Raw genomic sequence first — 20,372 nt, 5'->3', positions numbered from 1 at the left:
GATCCAGCGGATATTGGCAATTTGATCTCTGGTTCCTCTGCCTTTTCTAAAACCAGCTTGAACATCTGGAAGGGCATGGTTCACGTATTGCTGAAGCCTGGCTTGGAGAATTTTGAGCATTACTTTACTAGCATGTGAGATGAGTGCAAATGTGTGGTAGTTTGAGCATTCTTTGGCATTGCCTTTCTTTGGGAATGGAACAAAAACTGACCTTTTCCAGTCCTGTGGCCACTGCTGAGTTTTCCAAATTTGCTGGCATATTGAGTGCAGCACTTTCACAGCATCATCCTTCAGGATTTGAAATAGCTCAACTGGAATTCCATCACCTCCACTAGCTTTGTTCATAGTGATGCTTTCTAAGGCCCACTTGACTTCACATTCCAGGATGTCTGGCTCTAGGTGAGTGATCACACCATCATGATTATCTGGGTCGTGAAGATCTTTTTTGTACAGTTCTTCTGTGTATTCTTGCCACCTCTTTTTAATATCTTCTGCCTCTGTTAGGTCCATACCATTTCTGTCCTTTATCGAGCCTATCTTTGCATGAAATGTTCCTTTGGTATCTCTAATTTTCTTGAAGAGATCTCTAGTCTTTTCCATTTTGTTGTTTTCCTCTATTTCTTTGCATAGATTTCTGAGAATGGCTTTCTTATCTCTCCTTGCTATTCTTTGGAACTCTGCATTCAGATGGGAATATCTTTCCTATTCTTAAGAATTTTATTCTTTTCGTTGCAATGGTGAATGGAATTGTTTCCTTAATTTCTCTTTCTGTTTTCTCATTGTTAGTGTATAGGAATACAAGGGATTTCTGTGTGTTGATTTTATATCCTGCAACTTTACTATATTCATTGATTAGCTCTAGAAATTTTCTTGTGGAGTCTTAGGGTTTTCTACGTAAAGGATCATGTCATCTGCAAACAGTGAGAGTTTTACTTCTTTTTTTCCAATCTGGATCCTTTTATTTATTTTTCTGCTCTGACTGCTGTGGCCAAAACTTCCAAAACTATGTTGAAATGTAGTGGTGGGAGTGGCCACCCCTTGTTTTGTTCCTGACTTTGGGGGAAATTCTTTCAATTTTTCACCATTGAGGATAATGTTTGCTGTGGGTTTGTCATATATAGCTTTTATTATGCTGAGGTATGTTCCTTATATTCCTGCTTTTGGGAGGGTTTTTATCATAAATCGATGTTGAATTTTGTCAAAGGCTTTCTCTGCATCTATTGAGATAATCATATGGTTTTCATCTTTCAATTTCTTAATGTGGTGTATTACATTGATTGATTTGCAGATGTTGAAGAATCCTTGCATCCCTGGGATAAAGCCCATTGGTCATGATGTATGATCTTTTTAATATGTTGTTGGATTCTGTTTTCTAGAATTTTGTTAAGGATTTTTGCATCTATGTTCATCAGTGATATTGACCTGCAGTTTTCTTTTTTTGTGGCATCTTTGTCAGGTTTTGGTATTGGAGTGATTGTGGCCTCATAGAATGAGTTTGGAAGTTTTCCTTTCTCTGCAATTTTCTGGAAGAGTTTGAGTAAGATAGGTATTAGCTCTTCTTTAAATTTTTGGTAGAATTCAGCTGTGAAGCCATCTGGTCCTGGTCTTTTGTTTGCCGGAAGATTTCCGATTACAGTTTCAATTTCCGTGCTTGTGATGGGTCTGTTAAGATCTTCTATTTCTTCCTAGTTCAGTTTTGGAAAATTGTACTTTTCTAAGAATTTATCCATTTCTTCCAAGTTGTCCATTTTATTGGCATATAGTTACTGATAATAGTCTCTTATGATCCTTTGTAGTTCTGTGTAGTCTGTTGTGATCTCTCCTTTTTCATTTCTAATTTTGTTAATTTGATTCTTCTCCCTTTGTTTCTTGATGAGTCTGGCTAATGGCTTGTCAATTTTATTTATCTTCTCAAACAACCAGCTTTTGGCTTTGCTGATTTTTGCTATGGTCTCTTTTGTTTCTTTTGCATTTATTTCTGCCCTAACTTTTAAGATTTCTTTCCTTCTACTAACCCTGGGGTTCTTCATTTCTTCCTTTTATAGTTGCTTTAGGTGTAGAGTTAGGCTATTTATTTGACTTTTTTCTTGTTTCTTAAGGCGAGCCTGTATTTCTGTGAACCTTCCCCTTAGCACTGCTTTTACAGTGTTGCATAGGTTTTGGGTTGTTATATTTTCATTTTCATTCGTTTCTATGCATATTTTATTTCTGTTTTGATTTCTTCTGTGATTTGTTGGTTATTCAGCAGCATTTTGTTCAGCCTCCATATGTTGGAATTTTTAATAGTTTTTCTCCTGTAATTGACATCTAATCTTACTGCATTATGGTCAGAAAAGATGCTTGGAATGATTTGAATTTTTTTGAATTTACCAAGACTGTATCTATGGCCCACGATGTGATCTATTCCGGAGAAGGTTCTGTGTGCCCTTGAGAAAAAGGTGAAATTAATTGTTTTGGGGTGAAACGTCCTATAGATATCAATTAGGCTAACTGATCTATTGTATCATTTAAAGTTTGTGTTTCCTTGTTAATTTTCTGTTTAGTTGATCTATCCATAGTTGTTAGTGGGGTATTAAAGTCTCCCACTATTATTGTGTTATTGTTAGTTTCCCCTTTCATACTTGTTAGCATTTGCCTTACATATTGCAGTGCTCCTATGTTGGGTGCATATATATTTATAATTGTTATATCTCCTTCTTGGATTGATGCTTTGATCATTATGTGATGTCCATCTTTGTCTCTTTTCACAGCCTTTGTTTTAAAGTCTATTTAATCTGATATGAGTATTGTTAGTCCTACTTTCTTTTGGTCTCCATTTGCATGGAATATCTTTTTCCAGCCTTCACTTTCAGTCTGTATGTGTCCCTTGTTTCGAGGTGGGTCTCTTGTAGACAACATATATAGCGGTCTTGTTTTTGTATCCATTCAGCCAGTCTTTGTCTTTTGGTTGGGGCATTCAACCTATTTACATTTAAGGTAATTATTGATAAGTATGATCCCATTGCCATTTACTTTATTGTTTTGGGTTCGAGTTTATACACCCTTTCTGTGTTTCCTGTCTAGAGAAGATCCTTTAGCATTTGTTGAAGAGCTGGTTTGGTGGTACTGAATTCTCTCAGCTTTTGCTTGTCTGTAAAGCTTTTGATTTCTCCTTCATGTTGGAATGAGATCCCTGCTGGGTACAGTAATCTGGGCTGTAGGTTATCTTTCATCACTTTAAGTATGTCCTGCCATTCCCTTCTGGCCTGAAGAGTTTCTATTGAAAGATCACCTGTTATCCTTATGGGAATCCCCTTGTATGTTATTTGTTGTTTTTCCCATGCTGCTTTTAATATTTGTTCTTTGGGTTTGATTTTTGTTAATTTGATTAATATGTGTCTTGGGGTGTTTCGCCTTGGGTTTATCCTGTTTGGGCTCTCTGGGTTTCTTGGACTTGGGTGATTATTTCCTTCCCCATTTTAGGAAAGTTTTCAACTATTATCTCCTCAAGTATTTTCTCGTGGTCTTTCTTTTTCTCTTCTTCTTCTGGGACTCCTATGATTCGAATGTTGGTGCATTTAACATGTCCCAGATGTCTCTGAGTTTTTCCTCATTTCTTTTAATTCTTTTTTCTTTTTTTCTCTCTGTTTCATTTATTTCTACCATTCTGCCTTCTACCTCACTTATCCTATCTTCTACCTCTGTTATTCTACTGTTGGTTCCCTCCAGAGTGTTTTTTATCTCACTTATTGCATTATTCATTATTGATTGACTCTTTTTTATTTCTTCTAGGTCCTTGTTAAACCTTTCTTGCATCTTCTGTAACCTTGTCTCCAGGTTATTTATCTGTAACTCCAATTTGTTTTCAAGCTTTTGGATCATGTTCGCTATCATTATTCAGAATTCTTTATCAGGTAGATTCCCTATCTCTTCCTCTTTTGTTTGGTTTGCTGGGCATTTATCTTGTTCCTTTACCTGCTGAGTATTTCTCTGCCTATTTTTCTTGTTTATATTGCTGTGTTTGGGGTGGCCTTTCTGTATTCTGGCAGTTTGTGGTTCCTCTTTATTGTGGAGATTCCTCACTGTGGGTGGGGTTGGACAGGTGGCTTGTCAAGGTTTCTTGGTTGGGGAAGTTTGTGTCGGTGTTCTGGTGGGTGGAGCTGGATTTCTTTTCTCTGGAGTGCAATGAAGTATCCAGTATGAGTTCTGAGATGTCAGTGGGTTTGGTGTGACTTTGGGCAGCCTGTATATTGAAGCTCAGGGCTATGTTCCTGCATTGCTGGAGAATTTTCGTGGTATGTCTTGCTCTGGAACTTGTTGGCCCTTGGGTGGTGCTTGGTTTCAGTGTAGGTATGGAGGCATTTGATGAGTTCCTACCGATTAATGCTTCCTGGATTCAGGAGTTCTCTGGTGTTCTCAGGATTTGGACTTAAGCCTCCTGCCTCTGGTTTTCAGTCTTATTCTTACAGTAGCCTCAAGACTTCTCCATCTATAGAGCTGCTGCTGCTGCTGCTAAGTCACTTCAGTCGTGTCTGACTCTGTGCGACCCCACAGACGGCAGCCCATCAAGCTCCCCCGTCCCTGGGATTCTCCATGCAAGAACACTGGAGTGGGTTGCCATTTCCTTCTCCAATGCATGAAAGTGTAAAGTGAAAGTGAAGTTGCTCAGTCGTGTCTGACTCTTTATGACCCCATGGGCTGCAGCCTACCAGTCTCCTCCATCCATGGGAGTTTCCAGGCAAGAGTACTTGAGTGGGTGGCCACTGCCTTCTCCTATCTATACAGCACCAATGATAAAACATCTAGGTTAATGATGAAAAGTTTCTCCACAGTGAGGGACACCCAGAGAGGTACACAGATTTACATGGAGAAGAGAAGAGGGAGGAGGGAGATAGAGGTGGCCAGGCGGAGAAGAGGAGAATCAAACGGGGAGAGAGTAATCTAGCCAGTAATCACTTCCCTATGTGCTCTCCACCGTCTGGATCTCTCAGAGATGTTCACGGAATTACACAGGGAAGAGAAGAGGGAGGAAGGAGACAGAGGTGGCCAGGAGGATAAAAGGGGGAATCAAAAGGGGAGAGACAGATCCAGCCAGTAATCAGTTCCCTAAGTGTTCTCCACAGCCAGGAACAAACAAAGAGATTCACAGAGTTGGGTCGAGAAGAAAAGGGGGAGGGGGGAGATAGAGGCGACCTGGTGGAGAAAAAGGAGAGTCAAAAGGGGGAGAGAGCAATCAAGCCAGTGATCTCGCTCCCAAGTTAAAATGGGTACTGAAGATTGGGTTCTTAAAGATACAAGGTTGATAACAAATACCAAAAAGCAAAGATTAAAAATCTAGAGTAGAGGTTAGATTCTCAAAAATGCAATATTAAAAAAAAACAGTCAAAAAATTATAACATATATATATATATGAAGTTTGCTTTAAAAATAGGGACTTTTTTTTGGCAAGGTAATAGTAGGTTATAAAAATGAAAATTGAAGGAGTAATAGGAGACTTAAAAATTAAAAAAATAATTTAAAAAATTATTTAAAAAATGATAACGGTAAAAATATATCTAGGACTTTCTCTGGAGCTGTTGCAGACAGTGTGTGGTCAGTTCATTTTCAGATAGTTCTTTGGTCCGGCTTGTACTTCTCAAGGTCTATAGGCCCCTTCCTATGTAGTCAGTGCTAACTGCAAGGTTTTAATCTATTGCACCTGTCACTTCCAAAGCAGTTCCCTCTGTTTATTTTAGCTTCTTCTGTTTGCTGGTCTCTTCAGTGTCTAATTTCCACCCTGACACAAGGGGGGCGGTGGTGATCACTTTTTTTAGTCTCAGTTGTTCAGTTGTGCTGTGGGGAGGGAGGAACACTGCAAAGAAATATCACTGGCATGTGCTCACAGTGATTCAGCCACACTTGGTTTTCCCCCACTCACGATGTGTGTGCTTTCATGGGCTACAGTGCTCAGGCTCTAGTTTGCTCTGCCAGGCCCCTGGGTTGCCTGTACTTCCCAGGTCTAAGCCACTCGGGTTCTTGGGTACTCCACAAAGGTGCAGACTTGGTTGGGCCTGCGTTTTGTGCCCTTACCAGATCCAAGCAGCTCAGGTGACCAGGTGTTTGGCGAGCACAGTTGGGGGCTGCAACTTATCCCCCCCCTAACCCCAGCTGCTCAGTTTTCTGGATGTACAAGGGGCACGCCTTCTCAGATGTGCCGTGTGTCTCTTCTGGGGAGCTGATCTCTGGCTGCGACCCTCCCAGCGGTAGTCGACCATCCAGAATCCCAAGAAGTCTTGGTTAGCAACGAAGTCTGCTTGCAGTTTGGTATAGGATGCCTCTCTGGGGTTGCAATGGCTCTGGTGGCCCTAGCCTGTCTGTCTCCAGCAGGGGATGGGCCGGTCTGCAGCAGCTAGCTCTGCTCAGTTCTTTGTTCTGTGAGCGGGCCTGGCGGTGTCTTAGGTTAAGGCTTTTCGTGGGATAGCTATCCCACAGTCTGGGTTGCTATCTCAAGCTAGTTCCCTCAGATTGCCCTCGGGGCATTCAGGCCCAGTCCTTACCCAAAGCAATGCAGCCTGCCCCTCCCTGTCCAGCCCCTGCTTGCTAGTGGGGGATGCGCTTGTCTGGGCTGCTGCTCCACTAGGAGTTGCTGTTAGGCACGTAATCTGTGGGTTTTAATTATTTATTTACTTTTCCTCCCAGTTATGTTGCTCTCTGAGATTCCAAGACTCGCCACAGACCTGCCAGTGAGAGTGTTTCCTGGTGTTTAGAAACGTCTCTCTTTTTTAAGACTCCCTTCCCAGGATGGATCTCTGTCCCTACCTCTTTTGTCTCTCTTTTTATCTTTTATATTTTGTCTTACCTCCTTTTGAAGACAATGGGCTGCCTTTCTGGGTGCCTGATGTCCTCTGCCAGCATTCAGAAGTTGTTTTGTGGAATTTGCTCAGCGATTGAGTGTTCTTTCAATGAATTTGTGGGGGAGAAAGTGGTCTTCCCATTCTATTCCTCTGCCATCTTAGGACTGCCTTTCTTTTTTTTTTTTTATTTTAATGTTGAGTTTCAAGCCAGCTTTTTCTTTCTCTTTTTTCACCCTCATCAACAGGCTCTTTAGTTCCTCATCACTTTCTGCCTCTAGAGTGGTATCATCTACATATCTGAGGTTGTAGATATTTCTCCTGACAATCTTGATTCCAGCATGTGATTTATCCAGCCCAGGATTTGGCATGATGTACTCTGCATGTAAGTTAAATAAACAGGGTGACACTATACAGCCTTGTTATACTCCTTTACCAATTTTGAACCAGTCAGTAGTTCCATGTCTAGTTCTAACTGTTGCTTCTTGACCTGCATACAGGATTCTTAGAAGATAGGTAAGGAAGTCTAGTACTCCTGTCCCTTTAAGAATTTTCCAGTTTCTTGTGATCTACACAGTCAAAAGGCTTTCTCATAGTAAGTGAAGCAGAATTAGAGATTTTTTTCTGTAATTCCTTTGCTTTGTTCATGATCCAATGAATGTTGGCAATTTGCTCTCTGGTTCCTCTGCTTTTCTAAATCCAGCTTGTACTTCTGAAAGTTCTCAGTTCACATACTGCTGAAGCTTCATTTGAAGGATTTTGAGCATAACCTTGCACGCATGTGAAATAAATGCAATGTACAGTACTTTGAACATTCTTTGGCATTGGAATGAAAATTGACCTTTTCCAGCCCTATGGCCACTGCTGAGTTTTCCAAATTTGCTGATATATTGAGTGCAGAATTTTAACAGCATTAACTTTTAGGATTTGAAATAATTCAGCAGGAATTTCGTCACCTCCATTAGCTTTGTTCGTAGTGATGCTTCCTAAGGCCCACTTGACATCACACTCCAGGATGTCTGGCTGTAGGTGAGTAACCACACCATTGTAATCAACCAGCTCATTAATTATCCAGACCTTTCCTGTATAGTTCTTTTGTGTTGTTGCACCTCTTCTTAATATCTTCTGCTTATATTAGATCCTATAGTATCTGTCCTTTATTTTGCCTATCCTTATATGAAATGTTCCCTCGGTATCTCCAATTTTGTTGAAGAGATCTCTAATCTTTCCTATTCTATTGTTTTCCTCTATATCTTTGTATTATTCATTTAAGAAGGCCTTCTTATCTCTCCTTTCTATTCTCTGGAACTCTGAATTCAGTTGGGTGCATCTTTTCCTTTCTCCCTTGCCTTTTGCTTCTCTTCTTTCCTCAGCTATATGTAAAGCCTCCTCAGACAACCACTTTGCCTTCTTGCATTTCTTTTACCTGGGGATGGTCTTGGTCACTGCCTCCTGTACAGTGTTATGAACCTCTATCCTTAGTTCTTCAGGCACTTTGTCTACCAGATCTAATCCTTTGACTCTACTCTTCACCACTGTATAATCATAAGGGATTTGATTTAGGTCATACCTGAATGGCCTTGTGGTTTTCTCTGCTTCCTTCAATTTAAGCTTGAATTTTGCAGTATGGAGCTCATAATCTGAGCCACAGTCAGCTCCAGGTCTTGTTTTTGCTGACTGTATAGAGCTCTTTGTCTTTTGCTGCAAAGAACGTAATCTGATTTCAGTATTGATCGTCTGGTGATGTCCATGTGTAGAGTTGTCTTTTGTATTGTTGGAAAAGAGAGGTTGTTATGACCAACTTGTTCTCTTGACATAACCATGTTAGCCCTTGCCCTGCTTCATTTTGTACTCCAAGGCCAAACTTGCTTGTTACTCTGGGTATCTCTTGACTTCCTACTTTTGCATTCCAATCTCCTATGATTGAAATGACATTATTATTATTATTATTATTATTATTATTATTATTATTATTATTATTATTATTTGGTGTTAGTTCTAGGAGGTCTTCTAGGTGTTCATAGAACCAGTCAGCTTCAAATTCTTCAGCATCGGTGGTTGAGGTCATAGACTTGGTTTACTATGATGTTGAATGTCTTGCCTTGGAAATGAACAGAGATCATTGTCATTTTTGAGACTGTACTCAAGTACCACATTTTGGACTCTTGTTGATTATGAAGGCTACTTCATTTCTTCTAAGGGATTCTTGCCCACAGTAGTAGATATCATGGTCACCTTTATTAAATTCACCCCCATTCTAGTCCATTTTAGTTCACTGATTCCTGAGATGTCGATGGTCTGTCTTGTCACTTCCTGCTTGATCATATCCCATTTACTTTGATTCATGGTCCTAATATTCTAGGTTCCTATGCAATGTTTTTCTTTACAACATCGAACTTTATTTTCATCACCAAACACATCCACTACTGAGTATCATTTCTGCTTTGGACTAGAGGCTTCATTCTTTCTGGAGCTATTCGTAGTTGCCCTCTGTTTTTCTCCAGTAGTTTATTGGACATTTTCCAACCGAAGGGGCTCATCTTCTGGTGTCATATCTTTTTGCTTTTTCATACTGTTCATGGGGTTCTCCAGGCATGCATACTGGAGTGGGTTTCCATTTTCTCCTCCAGTGAATCATGAGCAATGTGGATTATTTCAATATAATGCTGATATAGGCATCCTGTATAAAAAGTAGGCAATCAGAACTAAGAGAACTGTCTTGATATTTTCTAGTTTATACATATATTTTCTTTTGCTGCTTTTTTCCCCCCAAGCATTTGATTTTGAACATAATATTCTGGCAATATAATTCTGTCAGATTTTGTATTGTAGCAGCAAACTTTTCATATAAAACATAAAGCCATTAGATTACCTAGAGTTTTAGTGAGCAACTTATGAACTTTTAGGTGTAATATTAACCTTAAAATACTACAAAAATCTCATCAATTGCTTCTACTATAACATTTAAAAATTATAAACCTAATGTAGAGTTTTATTATAGGGAAAATTAGCTAGGTGCTTTTTTCCCTGGATTCATTTGTTGTTATTTATGACTTTTAATGCTTAATCTTACCAAATCTTATAGTTTTATTTAATTTCACAGAAACTCCAGCAAGACATTTCATGATCTATAGGTATAATATTAATAGTTTATGAAAATGCCATCTTAGTACTGCATTATTAATATAAGATCCAGATAATATTAATAATAGCTTTTAATGAGAGTTTACTACATTTGAGTTATGATACCAAATATTTTTTTTCAATTTCTCATTAACTCTCAATAATCTCTTAACTGTTATTCCCCACAACATCTTCCCCCTCATATTTTACGGGGGAGGAGATGCAAACAGCTTAAATATTTTCCCAGTGTTACAAAGGTCAGAAGAAATAGAGATTTTTCTGGTATGATGTAGAGAGAAATCAGGGTTGTTTTTCTTTTCCTTTTTATCTTTGAAAGTCAGAAATTATAATTTCACAGATGTGAATCATTAAGGCTCCCCCAGTGTTAATCTGAAATCAGGAGAAAAAATTAGTTTTTAGAAGTTTATTTTTTCATGTTAAAATTGTGTAAATGTGCCACAAATCATAAATTTTAAATAGATTTAGTCAAATAACCCCAAATGTAGAGAAAATATTGATTATCAAGTTATCAAACCAGTGGTACCTTTCTAACATTTTTGATAATGTAGATGTAGCTTTATCCTGTTGCTGGAAGAAATTAGTAAGTGCCTATTTCCCAGATGAAGTAAAGCATATGAAATTTTAGATATTAATTAATTTTCAATTTAAAAATCATTATTAGTGGTTTAATCCTTAGCCCCTACTACTACACTACCTCTTCTTTTCTGAGACTATGCCCATATCATATATAACAGGTGGGGATTTAGAAAGTATTCAAATAATAATTGATTTAGTTTCCTCAAAAATCTGTGACTTGGGGGCTCAGATTATAGCACTTGGTTATCTTTGTTGAGTAGATTAACTGCATAACCATAAATTGAATACTTCAAGTTGTGCTATAGGTTCCTGGTCTGAATACAAAATATTCAGAATAAAATTTGACATTTCTGAATTTTAACAATCATAAGAGATAATATGTCCATTTACTGGTTACTGGAGAATCATAGCAATCTAATTAAAGTGAGGATGGCAGTCAGAAGATTTTCAGAGGTACTAGAATGCTTGTGGTAATCTTTTGAAGCTCTTTAAAAAAAGCCAAATTTAATGACCTATTGATCTTCATTTTCATGTAAGAATAAACATTTAATTTTAAGGCAAACCAACATACTTAAAAAAAAACAAACTGGTTTTATAAATTCATCCAATAAGCATCACACCATAGTAAAAATAAATCAGTTTAAAATGTTTGCTTTTAGAACACTTTTAAGAGAGTTAAGGATCCTTTTTGTGGAGCAATTGCCTTGCATAAATTATAGGCTTAAAAGTCACATCCCATCTCTTTTACTGACATCAATGATTTAGAAGTTGAACAGCATTTGACAAATTGTAATGAATTCATAACTACATAATGATTTTTGTTTTTTAGCCTTCTAGTAGTGAACCTCTCTTGATCAGAGATGAGAAAAATGGATCCCTAAATAAGAGTTTAGTCATCATCATTAACAAGTTTCTTCTTCCTTTCTAAATATAGCATGCCTCAACAAAAACATTTAAATAGATACTGAAAAGCAACATGTAATATTTCCAGATAACTAGAAAGACATAGCATTTTGAATATGTATTGCCTCTCCAAGAACTATTTACAATAGGTGGAAGGATTTCTTTTTTAGACATGAAAACCCATTTAACTCAGAATTTTGGCTTGAAGTCTCAGTGTTCTAAATGTACTTTCATTCTGGATAATATATAGTCTTTTTGAGTTGAACCAATATGCTTAGTGGGTTAATTTAATTTAGCCAAAGCTGTTCTATTTTTCTTTTCTGCATTGTTTTAAGATATCAATTTGGTATTTAAAAAAATTCCTATGATTCTTGAATAGGTAAGATTTGTTTCAAAAAGAGACTGCGCAGAAGGGCAACTTTTTGCCATTGTCTTGTTCCCTGAGTGAAATATTTTTGATCAAGTGCTAGATCAAATACTTCCTTGTATCAAGTATTTTTCACTGGCCTTTAGTTGTTTTTGTGTTTCTTTTTGTTTTAACTTATTCCTTGAAAGGATTGTGCAAATTATTTTGAAACTCCTTTCATAAATTTAAATGACCTTCTCAGATAGATCGGAAGTATTTCTTCCTGCCAGGTAGAAAGAGAAAGGCTAAGGTCTTCAGAAGAGGAATGATGATGTATTTGACTTTAAAACTTTGAAAGCACAAAGGAAGTAATATGCCAAGCTTACACTTTTTTTCCATACTTTGTAAATCTATTTTCTTTTCTATGCAGTAAATGTTTTAAAAGAGTTAAAATGCCCTGAGAGATGCCTAGCCAACCATTCCAATAAATATGTTATTTTTAGAGGAAAAATTATGCAATCATGTTTTTTTTTTTCTTGTTCAGATTGACAGATTTTGACCCAGAGCTAACTTTTACTGAGCACTGTTCTAAACATTTGACACATATTGCCTCATTTGATACAGAACTCTATGAAGTGGGTGCCATTATTTCCCTCAATTTACAAATGAGGAAATGGAAGCATAAAAGGTTAAGTTATGTGTTCACGGTCACTTGGTAATAAGTAGCAAAGAGAGGATTAAAATCTAGAACATATTTTTCTAGATTCCAATCTTAATGCTTTTGTGTTTTGACATTTAAGAAAGAAAATAAAGTTAAATTTAACTGTTATTGTAATAGTAGCATATAATTGCAGAATTCAATTTCAAATTTTGACTTGTGTTAAAATTTATAATTTATTTAATTTTTCTATTAAAACTAAAAATAGCTCATTGACTAAATGGAATACTGATTCATATAATTTAAAAAAGTAGGTATCTGTTACATAACAGTTTAACATCTTAAAATGCATCTTTCTTTTCTCAAAAAGTTAAAATATCAAAATTTTACAATTATAGGTTGTATATACATTTTATTTGCTGTGTAATCACTTATTCTAAAATTGTATCAATCATAGAAAGAAAGTACATGCATCAGGATGTTATAGAGAGCCAGTTGAGTGCAGTGGGAAGCAGAAACAGAAAAATAAGAACTAGAATCTCTTCTCTTCTACTTACTAGCTGTATGACCCTAGTTTCAGTCCTTCAAATATACTGAACATTAGTTTTCTCATTTTTTAAGTAGGAAAAATAGAATATCTACATTGTAGGATGTGAAAACAGCTTAGTGTAACACATAAGTGCTCAGTAAAGTCAAATTTATTACTAGTAACAGTTCTATAAAGAACAATCCATTATATAAATCAAGTTAGATTTTAACAGAATAGTAATTTTTAATAATTAATCACAAATATACTGCTTATTCAATTAAAACCAATTTTATGAATTTTAAACTCTTCTCAGAAATAGATACTTTGAAAATCTAAACTTTGCAGTACTGAATTTGTTGTTTGTTAGAGAAAATGTTATAAATACTCCTTAAGATTATCTTTCAGAAATTTATATTAAGTAAAATTGAATTCATTGAAGGAAAATAATAATTTATAAAATATTTTATAAATTTTACAAAATTTTAAATGGTTCTTAGTTGTAATAAAAACTTAGTAGTAGCTGGGAAATTAATATGTGATTTTATTTCAATTATTAATTTTATCATGAGAAAAAATGAAGTTAAAATAATAGAATAAACTATCAAATTGATCATGAGGTAAAAATAAATGGACACAATCCCTTTGAAAATTGTTAGGGTGGATTACTACTTTGTAACATACAGAGATATCAATATTTTGGTAAAGGAAGCTCTTTCTATTATCATTTATGTCTTGGCAACAAAGACTCTCATATACAGTAATTCATAATAGCAAGTACTTTAGCATATATGTTCATTTGCAAGTAATGGAAAAATCAGTTGAAATTGTAATAGTTAAGGATGTCAAAATTAATGGGAACATAATTGCTTTATCTATCAGTTTTGGTAATTAAACCATGAATAAAAGTGAAAGTGAATTCTCATTTATTCCTGTTAGTAGAATCTTATCCATACTTTTTATTGTTGTATCAATAATTTCAGACTTACCTCTTCCCAGGTTATTTTGTAGGGAAAGAGAGCTCTATCACAGTAGTCAAAGTGGTATGGACTCCAATCTGAGGCTGGTTTAGAGAACTCATACGGCCCTGATAAAATATGAGTCCTTGAGATCCACTCGAGTGTGCTGCCTCCTTAGCCACATCAATTGCACAGAAAGGCCTGTAAATGTGTTTTCTCATTCAAATGCATAAATATTTGCGATGACTGCTGTCCCATATGTGGGGAGTCACTGTGTTCCCCTTAACTCTGTGTTGATCCCTACGTATTCAGATATAGAAATTTTGGAGAAGATTGATTCTTCTCCATGTGATAATGCTGCTTTTAATGAAATGCAATTGCCTTCAGTTTGAATGAGTTCAAATTAGGATCACTGGAATTTCTTAAAGGCTGAAAAATCTATACTGGGAAATGGAATCTGCCCTACAGTCTCTTGAAGTATTGAAGTCTATCCTGCTACATCATTATAATACTGACAGTCTCTGGACAATGGCATAACAGTCTTCCTATGTTATTCTTACATCCATATCACAACTAATTCAAATGTCCAATTATTGTGTTTGTTAGTGAGAAAAGATATCAAGATCTAAAGAGCTCTGTTAGTGGAGTCTGCTTGATATTGATTTGAAAATTCTTCCCAGCTAAAGCTTAACATTAATTCTGAGAATATTCACATAAACCTTCTCTCAAACTACTTAATATATTTATACTACATCCATTTTTGTGAAGTAATCAGGGGAGATAGGCTGCTTTATTTTTATTTGATATTTTATTCTATAATTTCTAGTCTAATTTGCAGTATTTCCATTAATATGGCAAATGGGTAACAAAGAACTTATAAAATACAAGAGTAATGTATTATGCATAGAGATAGCATCACATAAAAAGCTATATGCATTGCATACATACAGCTAGGTTCAGAGTGACTTAGATTTTAGTCCTAGCTTTGTCATTGACCCCTAGTAATCTTGAACAAATCACTTACTTTTTCTGAGCTCAATTCTTCATACATAGAATAGGTGTAATACTTTCACTTCATTGACTGATTCATTCATGTATTCTATTGACAAACATTTATCAAGCCCCTGTTATGTACTAGGGACTCATATCATTAGGAGTTTAATGATGAGTTATAACAGATATGATCTGTGCATTCATGAAACAATAGTCCAGTCAAAAAGATGGATATCAGTCAAGTGATTAAAATGAATGGAAAGTAGCAATAATTTGCAAGAACTATGAAGTGCTTAAAATGAGGGTAGGATAGATGGAGAGGGGATTTGATCAAGTCAGGGTGGTCAGGAATTGAAGAAAAGATGATTTAGTTGAGAAATGACAATGAAGTTATAATAAGGAGAAGAGAGAGGGAACGGTTTTCCAAGTAAAGGGAATGGCAAATAGAAAGAATGAAAGTGTGGCTGGATAAAGAGTGAGGATCAAATAGATTGTGTGAGAAGTATTTTCTTCTTTTTTAAGTTATAAATTTTTAGAGTGATATAAACACACATAATAGATTTCCAGGGAATTTTTAAAATAGAAATTAAGACTGAAATACTGAAAATAGCTATTTTCAGTATTTATAAAAGCTAGAAATTAATAAAGGCATATATTTAGGCCCATAGACCACATCACAACAAACTTTTAAGAAACTTTTACCACATTTCCTGGCAATGGGAATGCAGATAAAACATACTTCTTCCCACAGGAGTTTAATGATGACTTCAAGTTTATCTCCATGAACCCACTATATCAAATCATAAAAATAAACCCTAAAAAGTATTTCTCCTTCAATTTGCCCCAAACTCTTATAGACTATATGTTTCTTAGTAGAAAAATATTGAAGGTGCTGACAATCAGAAATAGAATGAAGTCAAAGAAATTATAAACTGCAAAATCAGCCTCTGCTCAGCAGAGAACTAACTTTTCATTGTTGATATATATTTATTCCATTTACACTGTATTTGGTAGACTTCAGCATATGCATATGTGTATAGCATACAAACACCCACACATACACACATACGCACTTGCATTGAAAAGAATGACATTATAATGTCACTATTTTAAAAATGAAATAAAAATGTGTTACTAACTCTCAACACTGAGTATAATGCAAGTCACTAAATATATTGAAAACTAACAAGTGAGAAGTCTTTCTAGTATTTTCCCTTGAGGTCAGAAAAATTCACATCATTTCTCTTTTTCTTATCAGGAACAACTCTGAGTTTCCTCAGTAAAACTTTTACCACAGGTTAGTCTATTAATTCCTGGTTTTATATGTGAAAAAATATCTGACAGTGTAAATCATTAGTACCTTTGTGTTTTTAAGAAAGAAATTATATATGTTTGGTTTTTGAAAAACTATTTTTAACAATAGTTTACTGGGCTTTTCCCACTGTTTTTAAACTAGAAAAAAACCCTGAACTTGACTCATTATTGATGTGTTTATATTAACTGGCTATAATGTGGCCTTCGGTTTATTGCTAATATTAATATAACATATATAAATGAAAAAGTGAAGTGTCTCAGTCGTGTCCGACTCTTCACGACCCCATGGACTGCAGCCTACCAGGCTCCTCCGTCCATGGGATTTTCCAGGCAAGAGTACTGGAGTGGGTTGTCATTTCCTTCTCCAGGAGATCTTCCCAACCCAGGGATTGAACCCAGGTCTCCCACGTTGTTAGCAGACACTTTACCATCTGAGCCACCAGGGAAGATATAACATATATATAACTATTAAGTTATATCAAGCTTCAAATTTTTTTTTAAAAAAGAATATAGCATGAGAGAAAACATGGAGATCTCAGGATACATTTTGCTTATTAGGTATTTTAAATATAAAAGTAGCAATTAAATATTTCATGATGATTTTCATCATACTTACTGTCATCTCTAAGTGACAGTGTGATTAGGGCATACGGATCTGTTTATTTGAAAGCAATCTTTTGAGATAAATGTAAAAAGACCTTATGTGATAAAATTTAAGATGCAGATGACATGACTTTGTTAAAAAATTATGGTAAGGACTAAACCAAAATCTTATTAGGAAAGTAATAATGGAACAAAAATCTTAGGGTATCTGTGCAGAGTCACTGGATTCATGATTCTGTTTTCTACAGTAGGAATTGATTGAATAGTTAAATCACCCACTGGTATTAAAGGGCGAGTAAACATGAGATGAGAAGTTCTCTTTATGTTTTTCTCAGATGTTACAAGAACTCCAGTTCCCATCACCTCCACAGCTGGAAGTGTGGGCACCACAGGACTAGCAGGCCCCACCTTCACCAGTTCTGGGCCCATATCAGGTAAATTAAGTTCAGGACAATATATACCAGCACGGCTAAACAACTGGTTTCAGGCAATACTGCTCAGAACAATATTTTACAAAATAAAAGTATCTGACTTAAGTGTAATATCAGCTTTGGATGGTTTTTGTATGTAATTAAAATGTAGGCCCTTTAATTTTTGCACAAACTGCAGTCTTATTGTATATCATGTTACAATTATATACACCTTGAAAATTGACAGCATGCAGTTTTTTCGCAAGTCTTTGCTTTTTCTTCACCTTTATCAGGGTCAACTGGAGTATCAGTAAGTGCAATCACAAAAACTGAAGAGGGAAGCACAGGTGACACAGCCTTCAGAGTAGGTGAGACAAAGAAATGAGTCCTTAACTTCTTTCCACAGCAGTCCTTCATTTCGCCTCAGGAACAACTGTAATCTGAGTATATTAGATAACAGAGATCTGGCATCAGCAGTAAGTTATCTGGGTGACTTTGAGATAAACTGAAAAATTAACATTTATATGTTAACAGAATATTAGTGACGTATTTCTATGGCACATTAAAATTTCTGAAAGATGCTAAAATATGTAATATGTAATTTAATCCACATCAACACCATGGTAGTTAGGTGTCTTTTTTCCCATGAGAAAGAAAATAATGAAAGTTCTCAAAACTGGCACAGGCAGGATTAGAAGCCGAACCCTTAGCCTCCTTTGTCTGTGGCTGCACAATTCTGCAATCTGTGCCTAAACAGCGAACATCCAAGAGAAGTCAGTGAGCGTGCAATTGTCCTTGTGCATCACTGACTAAATTTCAACTACTGTTGGTTTCAGAATAAAATATTATTGATGATTTTGATTAAAAACAAACAAGCTTAAGTTCACTCCATCCCTTATGCAGTCAGTTAATGAGTTTAAGTACCTCTTTAATTTCCTCTTTGCATCACATTGCCTTTGCTTTTGCTCAGATGTCAAACATTTTCTATCTAGTCTTCATGTTCATCCACCTCACTCACCTTCCTATAACACAGTGGTGCTCACAGTGCAGTTTCCAGACCAACAGCATTCACATCTCCTGGGAACACTTTTGAAGCACAAAATTTGGGAGCACACTTGCCTAGAATCAGAAGCTCTTAGTGTTGAGCCAGGCAAACAATTGATACTTGTCAATGTTGAGAATGTTCCCACTCTTCCCTACTTCCTTCCCAATTTACACTTTAATCAGTACCATACCAGAATGAACTTACCAAACCTCAGCTGCCATCACATCATTGTCTTACTTAAAATCTTTTAATTTTTCAGATTGCTCTTGGGATAAATCAAAACCATTATATACCATTAAAAGACATTTCTCTAATGTATGAATAGAACTTATCTTTATGCATTTATACTAATCCGTGGCCTGACTTCATTTTTCCTTCACTTGTTTTCCTTTGACAAATTTCTCAATTTAAAATTTATGTCTTAAATATTTTTTGGAATAAGATATTGCTTGCCTAAAAATAATATTTTGAAAGATACAAGCTATAGTAGCACAAATTAAGAAATGACTTAATTCCAATTAGATCAGTGAATTGACTTAAATTTTAGGGTGATGACTATTGAATGTATATTTTCTGGAATTGGAATTGGAATTATGTAGTGATAATGACAAGTCAGTCAGCTATCTCCTTTGGTTATCAGACAGTGAGTACAGCAGTCTTGAGCACGGTTTCTCAAAGTTTGGTTTGTAAGCAGATACAATCCAGGATTCTTTGTTACTAGTCCATACTGTGATAAAAACTGAAACAGAATAAGAGTATTTAGAAACACAGCAATTTGACACAGCAATTTTATTTTGTTGACTATAAAAGCTTATGTTTTGTATGGCTTTATTTTTTAATTTAATTTCTCTACTTTCATGGCACTTTCCCAAAATTTTACAGCAGACTGAAAAATTTACAGAGTTTTTCTTTTACCACAGATCTTCTGAGAAGCATAGGGTGGAGTATGAATTTAGGTATAGTTTGCCTGGTGACAATGTCTGTGGAGTGGGACTGGTAATATAAATTGTCTCAGAGGATTTTATAGGGTTAAATGAGTTGATTTATGTCTAGGGTATTTTTCAAATCGCTATTTTTTTTTTTATCAGGAGGAACAGGAACTGCACCACTAAGAGGTGAGGAAGATGGCACACCTGGGCAACCAAGCACAGGAGTGACAAGCCCAGGAGAATCAGGCAAGTCAGGATGTGAACCTTAGCCTCTGCTACCTAGTACTGAACACATTACAGATTGAACAAAAGATTAAACTCTACATGGCATCATCGACTCAATGGACGTGAGTTTGAGCAAACTCTGGGAGATAGTGAAAGGCAGGGAGGCCAGGTGTGCTGCAGTCCATGGGGTCGTAAAGAGTTGGACATGACTTAGCAACTGAACAACTGAACAACTGATATAAGACCATCTAGCCATAGAAATCATAGGAATCATTTGAAGATTTCTTCTTTATGATAAACTTTGATTTTGTCACATTAGAGAGGGGTGATATGGAGAGTTCTGCAACAGTGGAAGTAATGCTTCTTCTTTGCTGTGTCAGGGACCCCAAGATCTTCAGAAAGCTTCACAACTGCACCTGGGAGCAAGAGCACAAATGCAGACTCACCTGTCCCAGACATAACCCCTGGAGGCCAATCAGGTATGAAAATGGGTAACATTGACAGTCACCTGAGGCATTTTCTTACTGACCTTAAGGAAGTTACCAGCACTTTTGAGTTATTCCTCACTAGTAAATGCACATATTCATGACCTCATTATTCCTACATTTATGGGATTAATGCTAGTGATTCTCTAATATCAGTTCAGAGGTGATCTATAGCAAAGCATGTTGTATTTCAAATTCTAAGACTCCTGCCTTAGGACTTCTAAGGCTGTGAATGTGAAGTTGGGCTAAGGTCATGATTTGCAATTTGGCTACACATTAAAATTGACTAGAAAGACTTTTGAAAATACATACTGAAGAGCCTTTTACAGAGTAATTGAATCAGAACTCTGAGAAGAAGTGCCCAGGCATGAGTGATTTTTTAAAAGTAAGAGGGAGGAGACATATGTATATCTTTAGCTGATTCATATTGATGTTTGGCAGAAACCA

The 20,372-nt window shown here is 36.0% G+C and overlaps 1 protein-coding gene across 1 annotated transcript in view; it reads left to right on the top strand.

Moving 5' to 3' along the window:
* The window catches only part of MUC19 (mucin 19, oligomeric), a 158,284-nt gene that overhangs the window by 49,628 nt on the left and 88,284 nt on the right, over nt 1–20,372 (top strand). The window contains 5 exon segments of the mRNA XM_081590500.1: nt 16,173–16,211; nt 17,167–17,265; nt 17,535–17,609; nt 19,375–19,461; nt 19,821–19,919. Coding sequence (XP_081446626.1) covers nt 16,173–16,211; nt 17,167–17,265; nt 17,535–17,609; nt 19,375–19,461; nt 19,821–19,919 — 399 coding nt within the window.

This window comes from Giraffa tippelskirchi, chromosome 4 (genome assembly GCF_054371585.1).
Source record: "Giraffa tippelskirchi isolate mGirTip1 chromosome 4, T2T-mGirTip1v1.2.pri, whole genome shotgun sequence".
Lineage (NCBI taxonomy): Eukaryota > Metazoa > Chordata > Mammalia > Artiodactyla > Giraffidae > Giraffa > Giraffa tippelskirchi.
The sequence above is the reverse complement of the archived record's forward strand: the minus strand, read 5'-3'. Positions and strand labels throughout refer to the sequence as shown.